Raw genomic sequence first — 19,940 nt, forward strand, 5'->3', positions numbered from 1 at the left:
TAAGGCCCACTATACAAAAAAATATATATTTAAAAGTGGAATTAAGGCCGCCAAAGTTGTACGTGTGTTCCAAAAATGTCCCAAAAATTGAATTTTTTAAATGGAAAGAAAAATTGGTGTGTTTTGTTTTCTTTCCCCCACCTCTAAAAAGTCCCTCAGAATATTGAGTTAATAGGAATCGAACCCAATTAAAATTCTAAATAATCTATATATATATATATATATATATACATATAACTAAAATTTTTGAAATTCCCACAATTTTCCACATCAGCACAATATTAAAAAAAAAATAATAATAATAATAAAACCTTTTTAAAACCGGAACCCAATTCTACCACTATTTTATTTTCCTTTTTTATTTTAGGTTTTATAAACCGAAACCCAATTCTACCACTACTTTATTTTTCTTTTTTATTTTAGGTTTTATACGCTTTCTCTCTTTTGCCGTTCTCTCTAGCCTCTGCCTCTCTCAATTCTCAAAACCCCTAAACCATATCCCATAGGCACTCTCTCACTCCTTCAGTGGCAAAAAGTGCCAGCCTCCCATCACCGTCATATACCGCCAAAGCCGCTACCAGTGCAGGTATTTTAATTTTTGTTATCATAGATTTAGGTTTTTGGATTTGGTTTGATTTTCTTTAATTTAGGTATTTGGATAATTGGTTTTGATTAATGTTGAATCCGTGCAAAATCGAAGATATCTGCTTCTTCTTCAACTCTTTCTCAACCTTTCCATCTTTTCCCTAAAAAACACAAAACACGAACTGACCTCTGGCCTCTGGCCTCTAGGTTATTGGTGTTATATACCATAATTTTATTGGTCTTTATTTGTTTAGGTTGATTGAAATAAATAAAATTTACTGGTAATATGTTATTATGCTATAAATTGTTGTTAAGTTTAGTAAATTTTAGTTTTTGCAGTAGGGTTAAAGGTATGGTATTCGTTTAGTTTGGATTTCTTAGCTTTTAGTTTAGCTTTTTTTCTTAGCCTTTCTGAGATTTTTTACCCCAGCTTCATTGATTTCTTTTTTGTATTCTAGAGTTGATTAAATTATAGTTTTAGCTGCATTTCTCTTTGTATCTGTAATTGATTGAGTTTGGGTTTGGAACTCTATAACTGAGTTTAGTACTGTGTTTTGACGATAATCAATTTGATTTTTTTTTGTGTGGAAACTAAGCTATGGGTTTGAATTTGTTTAGTGGTAGTCTATGGTTGGTCTGCATTTATGCTTGCTTTCAATCAATTTGATGTCAGAATTATGACTTAGGATCTGATCTGCTTTTGTTTACTTCAAATTAATTTACTTTGAATTAGTTCACTTCGATGAAAAGAACTATTGAGGTTTTAAAGATTAGGTTATGCTTGAAATAGCTGGTCTTCTTTCACTCTCAATGGAATATATATATATATATATATATTTATAGATGACCCCAACAATCCAGCTTTATGGATTTCCCTTTACTTCTTCTGATGTTTCCAATTTGAGTATAAAATTCATTGTTCCATGGGTGGTTTGAAGGGCCATGAGAATTAGTAATTGGAGAATATCCTATTCCATGAAGCAGAGTGCTTCTAAGTGGACTCACTTTCTTAGCCATCTATGTGTGGTATTTTCTAAAGCACTTTGTGTTCTGCCACTTTCATTATAAATATGATTACGCTAATGGAATTCCTTGTCATAATAGTTGCTCCACTTCTTTTCAATCCTTAAAAAAAACACCATTGTACATATACTTGGGAATTTTCTTTTGTGAATGCATTATTGATTTGAGTAGGTGGTTTTGGGTCAATTTACTATTTTTTGCAAAATGTTTTTGAGTATATGTTAATAAAATTTTCTGTATTGAGCTTTATTTTCTTTTCTGTATCATAAATTGAAAAATGTATCTTAGAATTAAGTGGTGTGATACGTTATAATCAGTAGTAGAATGTGGGGCTTCGTTGTCTTGGGCTACCCCAAAGATGGAACTCTGTGAATTGCATTTGCAACAGATGGTGAAGTCAGCTATTTTGTAATTTTAGAGGGATTTATTCAGCTTTTTATGTGATAGTTGTTGGTTTTTGTAACTTCAACAGTTTACTGTTGGCTTATTATTTTAATATGTGTTGTTTTAGCTGTGTTTCTTTTGTATCTGTAATTGAGTTTGTGCACACGCTTAGATAAGTCTTAGGTTTGGAACTTTGTAACTGAGTTTAGTAGTGTGTTTTGACGATAATATTTTTTGAAGTGAGTTACATCTTCAATATTTTAAATAGATATTAAAATGGTGATAATCAATTTGAATTTTTTTGTGTGAAAACTGAGCTATGGGTTTGAATTTGTTTAGTGGAAACTGAGAGAGGTGGAGTTATCAACTTGCTTTCATTACACAACATTCCTGATAATCTTAGCAAAATTGGTGTGGAGTACGTTGAGGTTAGTTTTTCAATGTTGTTTAGTTTTTCGGAATTGAATATTGTATTGCTCAACAACATTATTTTTGTCTTCAAACACATGAACGTATGGACATGCAAGGTATGATGCAGCTGACACATTGATTAGATAAAATACATTATTAGATAAGATACATTCAAATACTTTCAAGGCTACAAGACTATAACTGAAAGTAACTGCATAAAACAAAATGGAATTCTTAAATCAATTAGAGGATTTAGTTTAGTCTTTTGCTTTTAATATCTGGGTTCCTTAGCCTCTATAAATTACTGGTCACTATGGAAAAAATGAGTTAAAGTTAGCTAACAGCAGCAACTATGGTGATGCAAGTGATTGTGTTTTCATTGGATAGAATCATAAAAATTTTTATTCTAATCTATTTAATTCTTGAAGAAAATAACATATATAGGAAGAGTTCTCTTTTTTTTTTCTTTTTTTTCTTTTTTTTTTTTTTTTTTTTTTTTTATGTGGGTAAGCTGCCTGCTCTCACAATCAAATTGTTTGATGATATGAAGGAGATTAAAAAAGAAAATTTTACACTACACTGCACTGCACTGTTTCATTAAAATCTGCACTACACTACACAGTTTCAAACTTTTTGTACTGCACTATTTCTCTTCTATTAATGTTTGTTGGCTGAAAATTGGATTTTTACTGTTTTGCATGTAGGGATTTAGCATTTTGATATCTGGCTTCTTTGGTAATACAACTACAAGACGAGGAAAGTCATGTATTTACCAGTCTTTCCTTTATTCTGTACTATTTATTGCATATTTATTGGTAATATTTTTGTAGAAAGAATTTGAAATTGGAATATGATTGCATATTTAAGTTTCTTGGTTATCTCAAACTTGGTTTTATGTTTGGTTTAATTGTTTCATCTCAAGATTTCCATTGTTTTAATTACTTCTATGTACAATTTGTATTTTATCAAATAATCATGTTTTTATTTTTATTTCATTTATTTTTTAATTCTAAAGTTAGTATGTGAATGCTATATTTTTCTTCAATTAAGAAGAAAAATACAACTAAATGACTATAATCTCAAGTATGGATGGGAATTCTACTCCGTCAAGAAACTTTTTGACTCTTTTGAAGAAAATTGACAAAGCAATTTAGCTGGATAAAATGACAGAAGTACGTATTCTTTAATTTAACAAAATTACAAATATGATATTTAAGATGTATATGTTGTAATACATTCCTCAACCTGTTCTATTGCTAGGCTTACAACAGTGAAACTTGATGTTCAAAGCAATGTGCAACTCACACCAACATCAGTACTCAAGGAAAACAAAAGGGCATATTCAGGGACTGTTACAAAGCAACAAAGGAAGAAGATACAAAAAACACTTTAAAGTTGTCTTTCAATCTCTAAGATTTTCTATGCACAATTTGGTTTTAATGGATTTGTGATTTTGGTACTAAAGACAGTGGAACAAAGGAAATTTTTTTGCTTTTATGCACAATTTGGTTTTAAATTGAAACAAAGAGGAATTAAACTCTTTTATTTAGTTATTTGAGGATACAACTCTACTTCAACGTTTTTTAAATATTATGAATACAATGCATATTTAGTGGAAGTCATGAAATAAATGAAATTGAAAAAAAAAAAAAAAAAAAAAAAAAAAAGCCATAGCAAAAATACATGGTATTGGGACTTATGTGCAAATTAAAAACTGTTGGGAGGAGATTTAGCTTAAAACTGTGATCTATGTGTCATCTTTTGGGACAATAATGATATTTTATGTCCTTCTATTATAGATATAATTTTTATTTATTTTTAATTAAAAAAATTAGTAGCATTCTCGTGCGATGTTCTTTTGTAATACTTATTAAATCAAATGTAAAAGCATATTATGATTATTGTAATATATTACTTCATAATATCTATATTTATCTCATTTTTAATATTACTTCATAATATTATATGTTTCATCTTATATCAGAGTCAATTTAGCTTTCAATAATTGAAATTAGAGAGATATTTAAATCTGAATGTGTTAACATTTGATTTAAAACTATCCCGTACATCGTACAGGTTTGTGACTAGTTACTAAAATAATTGTTGTGTCCCTAATAATTATTGAGAATCAACCGTCTCAACAACAACTTGAGACTTTACCTTTTGTAAATAAAACTCTTAAATAACATATTACATTATTAAGTGAAATTGTAATAATATCCTTAATTAGAAACTATTGTTCTACACTTTAAAAGTTATTTTATTCCTGTAATATTATAATTTTAAGTGGATTAGCTATTTTCAATTGCAAAGAGTTGTTGAAAAACCTAAATACAAATGCTTAATTAGTAATATTGTATCTCAAAAACAAGACAAATGATTTTAAAGAAAAAATTATAATATATAAAATTAAATAAATATTTTTCAATTACTATTGATTAATGTAGAAAGCTCCATTTAAACTCATTGTCTTAACTCTTAAGCCCCAAAATATATTTGTTCTCATTGATCTTGAATATCTCTAATTTCTTCCCCTTTTTAAGGGTATGTGAAATATGTGAATTTTTTTGTGGGCAAAATTACATGACATTTATTTTTTTGTGTAGGTTGCAATTACATGCAATCAATTTGATTTTTAAATGTTATATGCCTTACATTTAAATAAAAATTGAAAGAAATAAAAGGAATAAATATTAAATTGGAAGGTAGATGTTATCCCATAAAAACGTCCAAAAAGCAAAACAATTGTCCATCCCTCATCAAGCAAATATACGAAAAAATTATGAAAAATAAAATTATGCTTTTTTAAAATACTAAAATTGTTTTTTAAAACCTGACCACCTAGGTTTCAACTTAAAATGTAAAAACTAGTATCCATCTAAATTCCATAAATTCCCTAAAAAAGAAAAATAAAGCAAAAGTAAATGAACAAAGAAGTGAAAGAATCCCCCTCAAAAAAAAAAAAAAAGAAGAAGAAGAAGAAGTGAAAGAACAACCTATATAATATAGCATATGTAATTAGCACTCTATGCCATATTGCCATTGCCATCTCTCTTGTCTTGTGTTGACGAGTCATCAGCAATTGCAACCTCACCTTCAACTTCTTCTTCCTCCACCAAAATCTGAAAATCAGAATCCATATAGTCTTCATAGAAATCCATTTGGCCACCTATCCCTCTAGTCACCATAACCACCCTATTCTTCCTCCTCTGACCTCTTCCTTCTTCCTCGACAACCGGCATACCGAATCGACAAATCGGGCACGACCCTTGTACCTTGAGCCATGACTCGATGCAGCTCGAGTGAAACTTGTGCTTGCAAGGCATCTCTCGAGCCTCCCCACCTCTCTCGTACCCTTCCAAGCAAACCGCACAGTGCTCATCCTTAAGGCTTAAAGATTCCAACCTTGGCATGGCCTCGATTGAGTCCTTTGACGCTGGCAAAGCTCTTACTCCTCGATTCTCCAACGTCGAACTGTCGTCGTTGAGCCAGGTGGCAACCTCGAATATGAGTAGACATTGCATACATTCGAGGTTTACCACCAGATGGGTCATGCCCAGGCTCGCTGCTTCATGAACTAAACGACTGATACGTTGGACAATGAGGCTGAGGCTCTCTTGGGTTTGGGGTTCAGACATGTTTGAAATTCACTCATACAATCGCAAAAACAGAGACAAAGATGGTGTTTATTATGAGATATAAGACACAATTTATAGAGGAGAAAAACCGAAGGTTTAGGCTTCAGAGTCTGATAGAAGCTTTACAACAAAAGCTTAAGCTGGAAAAATTATCCTCTGATGCTCTCACAGATTAGTAGATACGCTTATCTATCTCGCCTGTGCAACTCATAGTCCACTTAATAAAACATAGTCATCTTAAAATACAATATTTTTGACATGCTAGCATGGTAAGATATATATTTGGATTAATGTTACTAGTATAACGGTTGGTTTTCTTTCATCTAATTTTACAAGTAATGTTAAGATAGAACCTGTTATGCATGCTTACATGAGAAAGATATATATGAAATTAGAATAATATTATATTGATATATTCAAGAATATTGTAGTTAAATTAAAACTTAAAAGTGTTTTCAGTGCAAACATATAGTATTCAAATTTTCCTCCCACAACTATCAAATTATAAAAAGTATAATATATATATATATATATATATATATATGGGTTGGGTTCAAGTTACACTTGGTATAACTCTAAATAATATTACATCACTCAATAACTTGTTATAGGATTTATATTTGAAAATCCTACTGTTGAATTACATGTTCTATATGTACTTAACATTCATACCAAGTTTTATGTCAATTGGATGTTAATTACCATTCGATTCATAAACTCATTTTTTATGCATTATTTTAAACTATAAAAAACTTGAATTTAAATAATTAATTGATGACATGGGTATTAATCTTTGAACACCTTGAAATTTTGCAAGCATGGAGAATATATAAAGATAATATAATCTAACAGTAGATTTATCAAAATTTACATTCAATTAAAAAATATTGAGTGGTGTAATATTACTTAGAATTACATCAGGTGTAACTTGAACGCAACTCTATATATATAAATTAGTGATAATTCCGAAACGGTATACTGATACTAACTGGTGCCGAAACATTTCGTTTTCTTGACCAAACAAAAATGACATCCACTACGGTATTGACTCCCATAGTCAATTATATCGCTGGTGTAATTTTTTATCAATGGCGAAGAAAAATGCAGTGAAAAACAACTTTATTCCACTATCAATGCCAAAGTAAGCCAAAGTCTAAGAGATTTTTTTTTTTTTTAACAAATGAGTAAGAATTTAAAACTTTTTTTCTTATAAAATTAAATATTTTAAGAGTAGTACTATTGACACAACACATTCACAAAATTTTCACCAAATATATAAATATTGAAAAGTCACATAAGCATTTTAATAATAAAAAAATCCATGTGAGACACAAAATTTCTGAAAAGATTAATTAAAAGAAAAAAAAATCCTCACTTTCTCTTATTTTCTTTGAATTCTTACACTTTCTTATTTTCCAAACACAATAGCTAACAACACCCAACACCCAGCAACACCACAATATGAAATCAAATCTCAATACCGAGTGTTTAGCCAAAAAAAAAAAAATCCCGACACTAAGCACTTTCTTAGTTTCCCTCACCTCTCCTTCTATCTCATTCTCTCTCAGACTCACACACACACAAATCTCAATCTATAATTTCCAATAACCATGGTTGAGTGTGGTGGAGCAGGAGGAGATCTGCAGTGGCTTTGGGCGAGGCTTTGGTAGAGGACGTCCAATGGGAGACAGCGGAGGAGGAGGACACCGCCATGGGCAACACGAGTTCTACCTTCACTTGCTTCCAACCAGTTGCAAATCTGCACCTTTGGTGCATTGACCCATCAAATCGATCCGATGCTCCGCATACACTACCTCCCAAAACTTCGCACTTATCTGGTTCCCACACTGGCCTCCCTGGATTTGAAGAATCTCACGCATTTTCACTTTCTTTTTTGTGAATTTTATTTCTTGGGAAAGTGACAGAAAGTTGGGAGGGAAAATTTGCAGTGTGAGAGATAGTTTGTCAGTGTTTGTGATTAGGAATTTAGGTGTTTATGGTGAAGGGTTCAGCCTTTAGTGGTTTTGATGTAGATGGTCAAATCTGTGGTAGTTTTGATGGCGAAAATGGGTAATTACCCATAAAACCCCAACTATTTAGTTAGTAGGGTCAGTTTGGAAACATTTTCGCAAACTAGCAACTCGAGCCTCAGAGGCTCGATTTTGGGCCCCTAAATCGAGCCTCTGAGGCTCGGTTTACGTCCTTTGACATGGCAAAAAAGACGTTGGAGTACACGTGGAAATCGAGTGTCTAAAACTCGATTTCCACGTGGACTACACATGGAAATCGACTGTCTAAGACTCGATTTCCAAAATGGAAATCGAGTCTCAGGCACTCGATTTCTAATAGGTGTTTTTTGAATTTAACGCTCTCCAATCTCACTCTCCCTCATCAGTCAAACCCCCTATCTGTCTCCGACCCACTCTCCCTCTCCTTCTCTCACTCACCCTCTCCTTCTCTCACTCTCTCAGCGTCACCGTCGCCGACGCCGACCCACTCACCCACTGACCCTCTCAGCCTCACCGGTCCTCTGAAACCCCTCTCTCAGTCTCCGACCCACTCTCACTCACCCTCTCCTTCTCTCACTCTCTCAGCGTCACCGTCGCCGACGCCGACGCCGGCCCCAACCCACTCACCCTCTCAGCCTCACCGCTCAGTCACCCTCTCACTCTCTCGCTCACCGACCCACTGTCGCACGTCCCTGTCCGCTGTAACTCAGTCTCCACCATCTGAAAGAAAAAGAAGAAAAAAAGGTGAGTCCCCTATGCATTTTGCAATGTAATCAGTTTTGTTTTTTTGTTTTTTTTTTTTTTCTATTTTGGTTTCTGTACTGAATTTGTAATAGAGGTAAAATATTCTGGTTATATCCAGCACGCACAGAAATTTATTGGGTGGAGAATCAAAACACCATATTGAAGTATAAAACATGTCACCAAAGCTCAGTCATATATAAAGAAAACAACTCGAATGCCTACCATGGTTCTTTCTCATTGTTTATTTATATGTTTCGGCTATGTATAAGTCATTGCCAAGTGATGAAATGTGATTAGAAAATTAAAATTTTTTTTTTCCCTGTAAGGAGATGGTTTTCTTACTGTTTTATTTTATTTTTGTTGGCCTCATTTAAACCAGATATCAAATTCTAGTATGTAGGGAAGTATATTTTGTGCTCAAGCAAATTCTCACACATGGATACACTTTCGAGAAAGGCCTACAGAAGGAACTCCTTCATTTCAGTGTGGCAGAAACGTGACCATTATAAGTTTATAACTTATGCAACCTTCTATCCTTAGTACGGATGGCTTGAAATTATAGTTGCTAATTATAAGGCGTTGGTGTTACAGGTTTAAAAGTTTGAATCTAGATGCAAGTACACTTTTTGTCTTAGTGATGTGTTTCTTGTCAATGAAGATGGCGACAATTTGATAAGTACTTCCTATTTGTTGCAATCCGTAGTTGCCCATTGTGAAAAGGACACCATAAAGGACACCATAAAGAGTGGATAGGAGAAGATAGGACAAGTCCAAAAATGACTTGATATAGGCACTTATATGTTAATTCTTCTATAGGTAACTCTGTCCTTTCTTCTTCTGCCATTTTTTTTCCCTTTCATTTGCTGCATTTGTATCTTGTTCCATAGTCAATAATTATTGTTTTCCACCTATTAATGTCCTAGGAATATTTTTCTCTCTTTCTGTCTAGAGATTTCCACTTCTCACCACCCTCCTTTGCTACCTACAATTCATTGTAAGTCAAACAAGAAGATTAGAACAACCTGTCCAAAGTTTAATCACCTAACAAAAAATAAAAAATAAAGAGCAAGGGCAGTAATTAATAAATACTTGTACCTCTTTACCACCCTTCGAATCGGGATTTTCTTCTTTATAAGTCTTCCTAAAGTCATCCCTGACACAGAAATTGAAAACATTTCAGCACACACACACGCGGAAAGATAATCCAAACGTGCAAGAGAGGGACTGGGAGATAGTATACATGAAGAGAAAGAAGGCAGTTTGTGGGCGCTTGGGGGCATTTGGATCCTTAGACTTCTTGTCAGTTTTTGCTTTCTTTGCCTTCGGCACTGTTGAACTTGATTTCTTCCTGCCAAACAAAAAAAAAAAAAAAGCAGTGTTATACCCAGAAAAGATTGCATTGACAGAGAAAGGGAAGAGAAGAAGAGTATCTGTCTGTAGTAGTAGTAGTAGGCTTCTTCTTGGGGGGGTCACTGGGCTTCTCCACAATTAGTGGCTTACCACTACAGTCTCTCCCATCTTTGGTATGGGGCCATTTCCTACTCGCAAGTCCTGCATTCTCATATATATATGCTGTTAGAATAGATAATTATGATGCTTGTGCACTTAAAAACATTTTTGGAGGCCTTATGTATTTTTCATTTGGCAACCTTATTTTGTCTCTGTGTAGTCCGGATAACGCATTTTAGTCTTGCCGTAGTCCTTTCCCCTAAGTGCTGGCACTGTAATCCCAAACATGGTGCTCATAGTTAGTATTTAGCACTAAAAAGCGTCCCATATATTAACATATTTGATTCTTAACAAATTAAGATTACCCAATGGTCCACAATCATATGACTGTGAGATACAAAGCAAAGCAAAGCAAAGCAATATGCTATAGTTAAATCCATTGAAATCAACCTAAGTTACCTACAGCATAAATAGTGTAAATATCGACTACCATATAAAGCAAGATACTTGAAATAGTTAAAACTTAATTTGTAATTTATGATTTTATATTCTATTGATAGACAAAAATTCAATTCAAACTATGTTTGAATTAGTGCATGTATGAACAGATTAGGCTCATTCTCTTGTTGTTTCTTTTACTTTAAAGCCAGTATACACACAAACATGTGAGGAGTATTTTGGTTTAATCATTCTCATGAAAAGGATTTAGTAGATATATGTTGGAAACTTTCATACCGAAAAAAAAAAATTAAATAAATAACTACCAAAATACCGGTTTAGTAAGCTAATTCCCGGTGAAGTCCTCCCTTCAAAGTTCTAAGAAATTTGCTATGATTCTGCAATTATGAACAAGCAACCATAGTCGTCATTTCATTATGGCTGCTCTAAGTCATACCTATATATTTAAGCATATTGTGTGTTCAATTTTGAAACTAACTGCTTATCATTCTTCTTCAGTATGGCTGCTGCAAATGCTGGACGCATTGACTATACACAGCCTGGACCCATTGACGACTCGGTGTTGACACAGCAGGCGACGCATCGGTCCGAAGCTATTTGGAATGGGCGGGTAAAACACTCAACTAAAACAGTAACTTGTGCACATGCATTTAATCCATACAATGTACACGTATTTGCATATACTATATTAATCCATGATTTTGTTATGTGCAGGATCCAGGGTCCATTACTTGCCGTAGTCGTAGTTCAGAGTTCTCCAAGCAACCTCCAATGGTGGACGACCGAGTGAGGAACATCATCACCACAGTTGGTTTGGAGGGACTCCTGTGGGTCCCAGGTAGAGAGATTGACAATGGCCTGATAACGGCCTTAGTGGAGCGATGGCGGCCCGAGACTCACACCTTTCACATGCCACATGGTGAGGTGACCATCACATTGCAGGATGTGGAGGTTCTTCTCGGGCTTCCTGTTGATGGTGACGCTATATCAGGGAGCACACAAAAAACTTGGGTGAATGTGTGCCGGGACTTCCTTGGTTTTCAACTTGTAACTCAAAATAACCATAAGCAACTTGATGGGCAGAGGATTCTCATCAACCGCCTTTTGGAGGAAGTTGCTAACCCATTGCCGCCTGATGCTGAAGAGGATCAGCTGCATAAGTACGCACGATGCTACATCCTACCGCTATTGGGGGACACAATATTCATGGACAAATCCGGCGATAGGGTGCATCTAATGTGGGTGCAGCAGTTGGAAAACCTTCACAATCCACGGAGGTACAGTTGGGGAAGTGCTTGCCTTGCATGGTTGTATCGAGAGCTATGCAGGGCAAGCGAGGACACCAGTCAGATTGGTGGGTGCTTGCTGTTGCTCCAGTACTGGGCATGGGCCAGGTTCCCCTATTTGTGCCCGACAGTTGAGCGAGGCCCGCCAGTGGGTGCTTACGGTCCTTCAGTACGTGGTCCACTATCCCTGAAGTAAGTCTCTACCTCATACTGCTATAACATACTGTCTTCACCAAAGCACGAGTCTTATATTATGTTTTGAGTTCTTTTTCTATTTGGTTCTAACTTCTTCTTGAGGAATTTTATTTGCTATTTGAAGTCGTAGTCTCTTTAGGTTTTTTATAAAGGTTTTATTGTAATCAGTAACACTCATAGAGAGAGTCTTTAGGTTATTTATAAAGAATGTAAAAGACACTACATATAATGAGTAAGAGGTGAATCAGCATAAATGCTTTAATTTTATTATATATGTATAATTATTATATGAATTATAGTATTATATAAATTTTCAAAATGTCTGCACATTATGATGCACAATACCAAAAAAAGAATATAATAATAATAATTGATTCCCAATATGATTCTATATTTGACAACTACAATGCATTACACACACACACACACAAATGCATCTATATGTGGAAATTTGTTTTACCATCTTTATATGCATATTTCCACTAGGATTGAGGCTGTCAACAATGCAGCCACAATCCCATCAATGATTTGTCTATTCAAGATGAAAGCCATTTCAAACAATATAAATCTAAATATTCCTTTTCAGTTTGGAACTTGGGGATTGTGCCTATAAGAAGCAAGAGAAGATATCGAAACAACGTAATGATTAAAAGAAGTAGAGAAAACTCAGTTGGAAGGCCAATCAAAAAGGAATATAATATGTTACTTATATAGTTGGATGTTTTCATGTAAAGAGAGTTAGCATTATGACTGAGAATATAAAGTTCAACAGAAACCCCTAGAACAAAGAAATATATAATTGAGAATATATGTGGCCCATCCTGATTCATTAGGACTGTATTTAAGAAAGATCAAAATAAAACACTAGTGTGAAAGCTATTTAAACATATGAGCTTTTCAGTCAAGTTGTGTGGAGAGGCTGAGGCGAGGCAGTTGCTATTGCTACTTCATCTTCTTTTTCTTCTTTCTTCTTTTTCTTCTTCTTCTTCTTTCTCTTCGTTCGCTAGTCCTTCTTCAATTCTATTTTGAATTTTCATTGCCTTGTTTTGTGTTTTCTTTCTTGTTTTGTGAACCTAGCATGTGACTAGTTGTTGGAAATGACAAAGAGACTTCAAAAAAAAAGTTTTAGGCTTTGTTTATGTGGGTCCACACGTAATATATAAGTAATAAAACTAGTACTGCAATATTTAACTTGAGCTTTTATATTTCTGTTTTTTAATAGTAATTTTTTTAGAATATTTTAATAGAAAAATTGTTTTAATAGTTTTTTTTTTTTTTTTTGAGAATCAATAGTATTATTATAATTATTGGGTAGAGTTTTAGACTTGAAATTGATATATTAGTTGAAATATGGACTTATAGTTTTAAGACTCAATAAATTATATGGATTTTGACTCATAATATATAAAGAAATATAAGCATATAAAATTATAAATAAATAAAAAGTATAAAAAAGCTAACTTTGAATTAATTACTACTGCAATTCACATGACCTCACCCTCCACCTTACTTTCAATTTCCTCTTATTTCTTCATCTTAAGTGATTACAAAGTGCCCTCAAATTTCAATTTCCGTATATTTCCTTTAATTTAATATATGTGATTACATTATAGTTTTAACATTATCTCAGTACTTATTGATCCATTCTTCTTGATTGTAGGTGGTTGTGGGTCCCAAACAAGAAAAATAGGCCCGCCCACATCTTCAGGGACAGGTATCGCGAGCAACTAGCTTCCATGTTGCCAGACCAGGTATGAAAATGCCTTATTTTACGCTTTTACGAACGTCCATATAGGTTTCGTGAACTTTGAAATATAAACATTGTTCCCTAATGTGTTGTGTACTTCTTTTTTGGCTATTGTAGGTGGTGTGGCAGCCATATGAAGCTCATTTTGACGACCTCCCGCCCTGGTGTGTTGCAGGGAGGGCCGTATGGACGGCAACGGTGCCGCTTGTATGTTTCCACCTAGTAGAGAAACATACACCGGATCGTGTTGTTCGTCAATTCGGGATGATCCAAGAAATTCCCCGCGCTGTTAACACTGACAGAGTGCTTCATGGCATTGATTTGAGGGGGAAGATCGGTGTTAATTGGATGCAGAAGCATGCTGCGCATATCCTTGAGTGGGGTTATCGCTTTGATCGGCGTTGTGAAGCTGTGCTTGGTGATATGCCTCCAGAGCACGAGTACCATGACTGGTTCAAAAGGGTGACTCGGAGGTTCATCGATAGGCCTGGTGCTGTAGTGACTCTGCTGGTAACTTCTCAATCTCTTCTACATGTTACCGTATTTCTTACCATGAAACCACTGTTTAGAGAGCATGATGTTTGTTACTACATTTTTTGCTTACCACTTCATCTCCCTTTAATTTGCAATTATTAGTAGCAGAACCAACATTTATTTTATTATCAATTGGCATTGTTGATTTCGTATTGCAGGTCTAATATGTGTGGTTTTTCCATGTGCAGATTGAAGGATACGTCCGTTTATTGAGGCGTCATCCAGTGGGCACGGAGGACCACAACGACATTACTGAGGTGTTGACGGCAGTACAGGCGATGACACGTGTCCAACCTCCTATCCCTGAGGCCCCGATTGAGGAGGCAGCTATGCCTACCGGCCCAAGCACGAGCACAGCTCCGGCCGGATGTCAATCCCGTCCGCCTGTTGCTACCCCTCAGCTTCTCCCTACCCCCGATCCCTGTGCATCCACCCCACATGCATCCGCCAGCCCCACCATCCCTTCATCCATCCCACATCCATCCCCTACCGTCACCATCCCTTCACCCAACCCACATTCAGCTCCTACTGCCACCATCCCTTCACCTAGCCCACATCCAGCCCCTACGCCCACCATCCCTTCACCTACCCACCATCCGTCTCCTTGCCCCACCATCCCTCCACCCACCCCACTTCCTTGTTCTGGGTCTGACGTCCGTCCACCCACCCCACAGTCATTTCTTCAGCTATCACCGATTCCATCCTTTGACCTGGGTACCCCACCTGACATGCAGCAGGAGCCACCCTCCCATAGTTCGTTTAGTACCCCTTCTTCAGCCATTGACCCACCCCATGTTCAGGCTGAGCAGCCGGTTGGGTTACCTACAGCGGCTGAAGGTCGGCCTAAACGCATATCAAAGGCACCACCGTGTGGGACAGGGGGGCACAAACATGGACACAATGTTGGGCCCAAGGCATCTGACGAAGGACATGCAAGACCTCCTCCGCATTATACGAGACGGCGTAAGATTCAAAAAAGGTATCTGAAAGCTTAATGTGAAACAACACACTGTATTCCATTATTAATTCTCTTTTCACATTTCCATAAGATTATTTTTGTTTTCAATATGGTTTGAACCTACATTATTGGAACTAGGTGAATGCCTCAAATAAGGATATTTGTTGCAATTTTATTCCTTGCATCATTTGTTATTTTAATCTAGATATATTTTTATGATACCACAGTCTATTAATAGAACTTCTATTAATTTGACAGGTGATTGGTGTACCTGTTACACTGAATGGAGATCTGAAGAACCAGTTCGTGGAGACCAATGTTGGTTTTGATACAATATGTAAGGTATTAGTCATACTGGCCGGAGAGCATGCTGTGGTGCACGGATCCACGGCGGTGGCTGCTTCCCTTGACCTCTACACCTATGTATGTTTCTCTTTGATTGCAAAGGTTTTGATATAGTTAAAATACTTAACTGCATGTCAATGTAATTGTCATGTTTACAATATTTATTGATAGACGTGTTCGTAACTTGCCTTGTTTCCCTGTTCATTGCTACTTTTATTTGGACCATGTAGTTCTGCCAAAGGGTATCATTTGATTGTCTTTTTGATTTGATTGTCTTTTTGTAGAATTGGCCCTTATATACAATAATATCATCATACTCAAAACTGTTATCATCTACAAAGGCTAAACTCCTAGCTCCAGATTTTGCAAAGCCTAATCTTCCGGCAACAAAAATAACAAAAACAGCAGAGTCATTTACATTAGTCTAAGGCGAATTGGGAAACATAACTACATTATTGGCAGACCTACATTCAATCTGAGTTTATGATTTGTGACATTAAAAAATCTTATCAGATTAATATGGAATTGATAGTTAGGCTGTCCTAACCTGTCAGCTTTATCCAGCAATGTTTCTTGAGAACACCTGGTGAATGTTATCAATCTGTCTAAACAGAGGTAATTCAAACAACAAATACATAATGGATAGAAAAATTATAATGATCCCCAAAAGCCACCATAGAGCTACAGGGTTTCATGCTGGATTTTTCAGAAAAATTATAATGATCCCCAAAAGCCACCAAAAAAAGTAAATATTAGACAGTGTGGTCATATTGGATATGACCAACAGGTCCTACCAAACCCTCTTAAATCAGCAAATTGTGACAGTAACATATTAGTCTCTGAAGTCATATTGAAATGACTAACAGGTTGCAGGGTTATTGTCACACATAATTCAATTGATGCCTTATCTTACAGCTCTAACCGAACTCTCTTAAACCAGCAAATTGTGTCTACTAAAAATTTCAGCACTGTTTAGACCATACAGTTTTGTAGTCTAGGCCTTGATCCTCCTCCGGAGAGTAATCATCAAAACTTATATCAAAAAACTTAACTGTACCATAGTGAATGAACCAATATGTTACGTATACGCTGAAAAGAAATGCATCATTTCAAAATTAATGCTTATTAAGGAAAAGTGTTAAAATAATAATTATATGATCAACTTCTTCATTTTATAATAGCTTGAAAACAAGGATTGTGTCATAGCAGTTGGAGTTAGCATTGTCTATATTGATTATTCTTTTCTTCACCTCCCCTTTTCCTTTTAAACAGAAATGTTTAAGCTTGGTTAAGGCTGGGTCAGCTGGGTAAATGATGAACTTGGTTGTTGCTGTGACGGTGATGAGAGGTTACTTGTTGCAGAATATATGCCTACTGATACATTAGCAAAGCAGTTATTTCATTGTAAGTTTGTAAGCTTATCCTTGGTGTTGTTGCATGAGCACTACTCTATATATAATTGTATGTTATCTATTAACTAAATCCACTCTCTAAGTTTAATCTTATAAAATGCAAGAAGGGGGGGGAGGGGTGGATATGGAAGTTGCTGGAAAGTTTCATTAAGTTGATTGTGGTATTGTGTGTTCTCTTTCAAGGGGATGAGGGTTGGGGATGCATAAGTCAAGCACATTTAATTAGGCACTCCTAGGCAAATGGTTATGGAGATTTGGAGTAGAGAGGGAGTAGCTTTGAAGGTGTGTTATCTCTCCCAAATATGGTGAAGCTTAGGGGAAGAGGGGGGTGGGGGGGCTGGATCATGGATTAGGTTAGAGGTTCATAGGGGTTTTGTCTTTGGGGCATTCAAGGAGGTTGGGATACTTTTTTGTGTTATATAAAATTCTTTGTGGGGGATGGTGCATGAATTCGGTTTTGGCATGATTTTTGGTGTGAGGACCTTTATTTGAAAAATGATTTACTTGAATTATTTCTGATTGCAACCTATAGGATTTCCTTCGTTGCCTTCTATTTGGGTGGAGAACATAGTTGGAATTTGATGGCGCAACCATTGTGTGGTTAGAGAAACAATATCATCTTTGAAAGCTTAAGATTAAGGGAGAGCCCAAGAATAAGTGCCCATGGGCCTTCCGAGGGAGTTTCATGAGCAATGCCGGCGGTCATTAGAGATTGACTATTTGAAGGTTCTTTCAGTTTCTGTTTTGTCTCCTTTTTAAAAATATTAAAAAAAAAAAGAAGCATTTTTCCTACTATATGGTATTTTTCCTTCCAGAACGAGCTGTTGTCATTACATGGACTGCTTTAATAGGTCTCTTTTTTTTTCCCCCTTTCTGACATTCATTGTCATTGTTTTGATACTATTTAATGATAGATGTTCTACTGTTGGGCTCGAGATGCTGCTTTAAGTGTCACTAATAGGATAGTGGAATCCAAATCTGAAGTACCTGAGGTTAAAGTTTGTAATGCTGCATTGCGTCTCATGCTTCAGATCCTGAACTGGGATTTCCATTTAAATAACAATAGCACGAAAACCAGTATAAATGTTTTCTCTGCTGGAGCTAGGCTTGATATTGATTCATCTAAGCGATCTGAGTGTACCTTAGTGCAGGTAATGATCTGTGTGTGTGTGTGTGTGTGTGTAAGATTGATCTGAAACTAAACGTGCTGATTGAAAGCATTTATAATTGATAGATAAGTTCCTTAAAATTTCTTTACAAAAAAGAAGAAGAAGGTTTTATTTTGTTGTTGTTTTTGTTTTCCAACAAAACATCTTATCAAAAAAGGAAAAAGAAAAAACAGAAGGGATTTATACTTGGATCAAAAAGCCAATCTTAACAATTTAATAATATAGTCTACATCAATGCCATGTTTGTCTATAATTTTCATTTTATGTTCTGTACAAACCTCTTGCTAGATCACATAATAATTTAAAGCTCCTTATGTTTATAGTCATTTACATTTTTTGGGTTCGCTTTTCATGCTGCTTGTAGCCTGGTCCTGCTTGGCGTGATGTTTTGATTTCAAGTGGTCATATTGGGTGGCTTGTGAACTTATATGCGGCACTTAGGCAAAAATTTTCACGTGAAGGTTACTGGCTTGACTGCCCTATTGCAGTCTCTGCTCGAAAGCTAATTGTGCAGTTCTGCTCATTACCAGGAACTATTTTTCTTTCTGGTACAAGTGTTCCTGCCTATCCACATGTCCTTTTTTTTACTTACAACTAAGAGCTTGTAGTTGATGCAGATCTAATGCCCTTGTATAAATAAAGTTTTGATGCTTTCATCTGTCATTTGTTGAATAATCTCTGTATAAATGTTCTCTAGAATTTTATAAATACTAATAGGTGTCTCTTACTGTCATATGTATGAATTTATAGTTAAATTACAGTAATTTAAAATGAATTCTAGTTTAATGAACTCATTTATAATTGTTATGATATTTCCCTTTCAGCTTTCCTTCTTAATATGAGCAACCTTGTTACCAAGAAATTAAAACTGTGGCTTTCTTTGGAGTTATTTATAAATATATAATTGTTTATTAACTACCAAATATATTCTTGATAAACTACATAAGCTTCATATCTGATGTGAGATGATCAAAATAAAACTTTTTATCTTTTTTATGGAAAAAGATAAACTTTATTTTGCTAAGCTAAAAAAGTCTTAAAGTATGAATTTCCCTCATGAGGTGTCATGTCATGTTGTTGCTTTAGTAGTTAAATCACCTCACCAGTGATGTGTCAGGATTCAAAGGGTTTACTCCTAGTAAAAATATAGGTTAAATTTTAAGTTTTAAAGAGAAATTTAATCCTTCATAGTGTGTTAATTATGACAGGAATGTTGACATCTGTAAAATGTAGAATTTCTATAGAAATTGAGTGCAATTTTTGAACAAGATTAAAGCCTTTAAAGATGAATCATTAAGATCGAAAGACAACTTTGGGGACTTAGGGACTTGGTGGGAGAATGGTAACTTTCTATGATATATGCTCATCTCTCTGCTCATTACCATGGATTGAATTTAAATCTAGAATGCTGGAGCACCTAGTAATTCATTAAACGGGTCTTACCAAAGGAGGCTTTTGTGTGCCAAGCTAATTCCTTAGTGGTGCTCATGTGCATCCCTATATCCATCTTGATTCCTTTGGCTTTTCACCTAGGAACTGAACTCTTAGAAATCATCATGTTCAATGAAGAATGATTGAATCATTGCTTCTAC

General features: G+C 35.3%; 4 protein-coding genes and 1 long non-coding RNA gene across 5 annotated transcripts; 3 read left to right on the top strand and 2 right to left on the bottom strand.

Moving 5' to 3' along the window:
- The first annotated feature begins 454 nt into the window (after positions 1 to 454).
- Positions 455 to 3,131, top strand: LOC115973689. Its single transcript, XR_004087802.1, has 3 exons — positions 455 to 586; positions 2,332 to 2,420; positions 3,108 to 3,131. It is a non-coding gene; the product is annotated as an uncharacterized LOC115973689 (long non-coding RNA).
- Positions 3,132 to 5,429: 2,298 nt separating this feature from the next.
- On the bottom strand, positions 5,430 to 6,041 carry LOC115973690 (E3 ubiquitin-protein ligase MPSR1-like). Its single transcript, XM_031093951.1, has one exon. It carries the CDS (start codon positions 6,039 to 6,041, stop codon positions 5,430 to 5,432), a length of 612 nt encoding a protein of 203 aa, XP_030949811.1.
- A 3,672-nt stretch (positions 6,042 to 9,713) lies between these two features.
- Positions 9,714 to 10,312, bottom strand: LOC115973691 (HMG1/2-like protein). The gene is made up of 4 exons (XM_031093952.1): positions 10,295 to 10,312; positions 10,035 to 10,228; positions 9,890 to 9,947; positions 9,714 to 9,776 (listed from the first exon to the last, which is right to left on the bottom strand). The coding sequence occupies exons 1-4, from the start codon at positions 10,310 to 10,312 to the stop codon at positions 9,714 to 9,716; spliced, it is 333 nt and encodes a 110-aa protein (XP_030949812.1).
- An 889-nt stretch (positions 10,313 to 11,201) lies between these two features.
- LOC115973692 (serine/threonine-protein phosphatase 7 long form homolog) lies at positions 11,202 to 15,269 on the top strand. The gene is made up of 6 exons (XM_031093953.1): positions 11,202 to 11,312; positions 11,417 to 12,180; positions 13,844 to 13,934; positions 14,048 to 14,440; positions 14,653 to 15,178; positions 15,265 to 15,269. The coding sequence occupies exons 1-6, from the start codon at positions 11,202 to 11,204 to the stop codon at positions 15,267 to 15,269; spliced, it is 1,890 nt and encodes a 629-aa protein (XP_030949813.1).
- Positions 15,270 to 17,606: 2,337 nt separating this feature from the next.
- On the top strand, positions 17,607 to 19,207 carry LOC115973693. The gene is made up of 3 exons (XM_031093954.1): positions 17,607 to 17,905; positions 18,094 to 18,330; positions 18,713 to 19,207. Exons 1-3 carry the CDS (start codon positions 17,843 to 17,845, stop codon positions 18,944 to 18,946), a joined length of 534 nt encoding a protein of 177 aa, XP_030949814.1. The 5' UTR covers positions 17,607 to 17,842; the 3' UTR covers positions 18,947 to 19,207.
- The last annotated feature ends 733 nt before the right edge of the window (positions 19,208 to 19,940 follow it).

This window comes from Quercus lobata, unplaced genomic scaffold, assembly GCF_001633185.2.
Source record: "Quercus lobata isolate SW786 unplaced genomic scaffold, ValleyOak3.0 Primary Assembly Scq3eQI_164, whole genome shotgun sequence".
NCBI classification, from domain to species: Eukaryota; Viridiplantae; Streptophyta; class Magnoliopsida; order Fagales; family Fagaceae; genus Quercus; species Quercus lobata.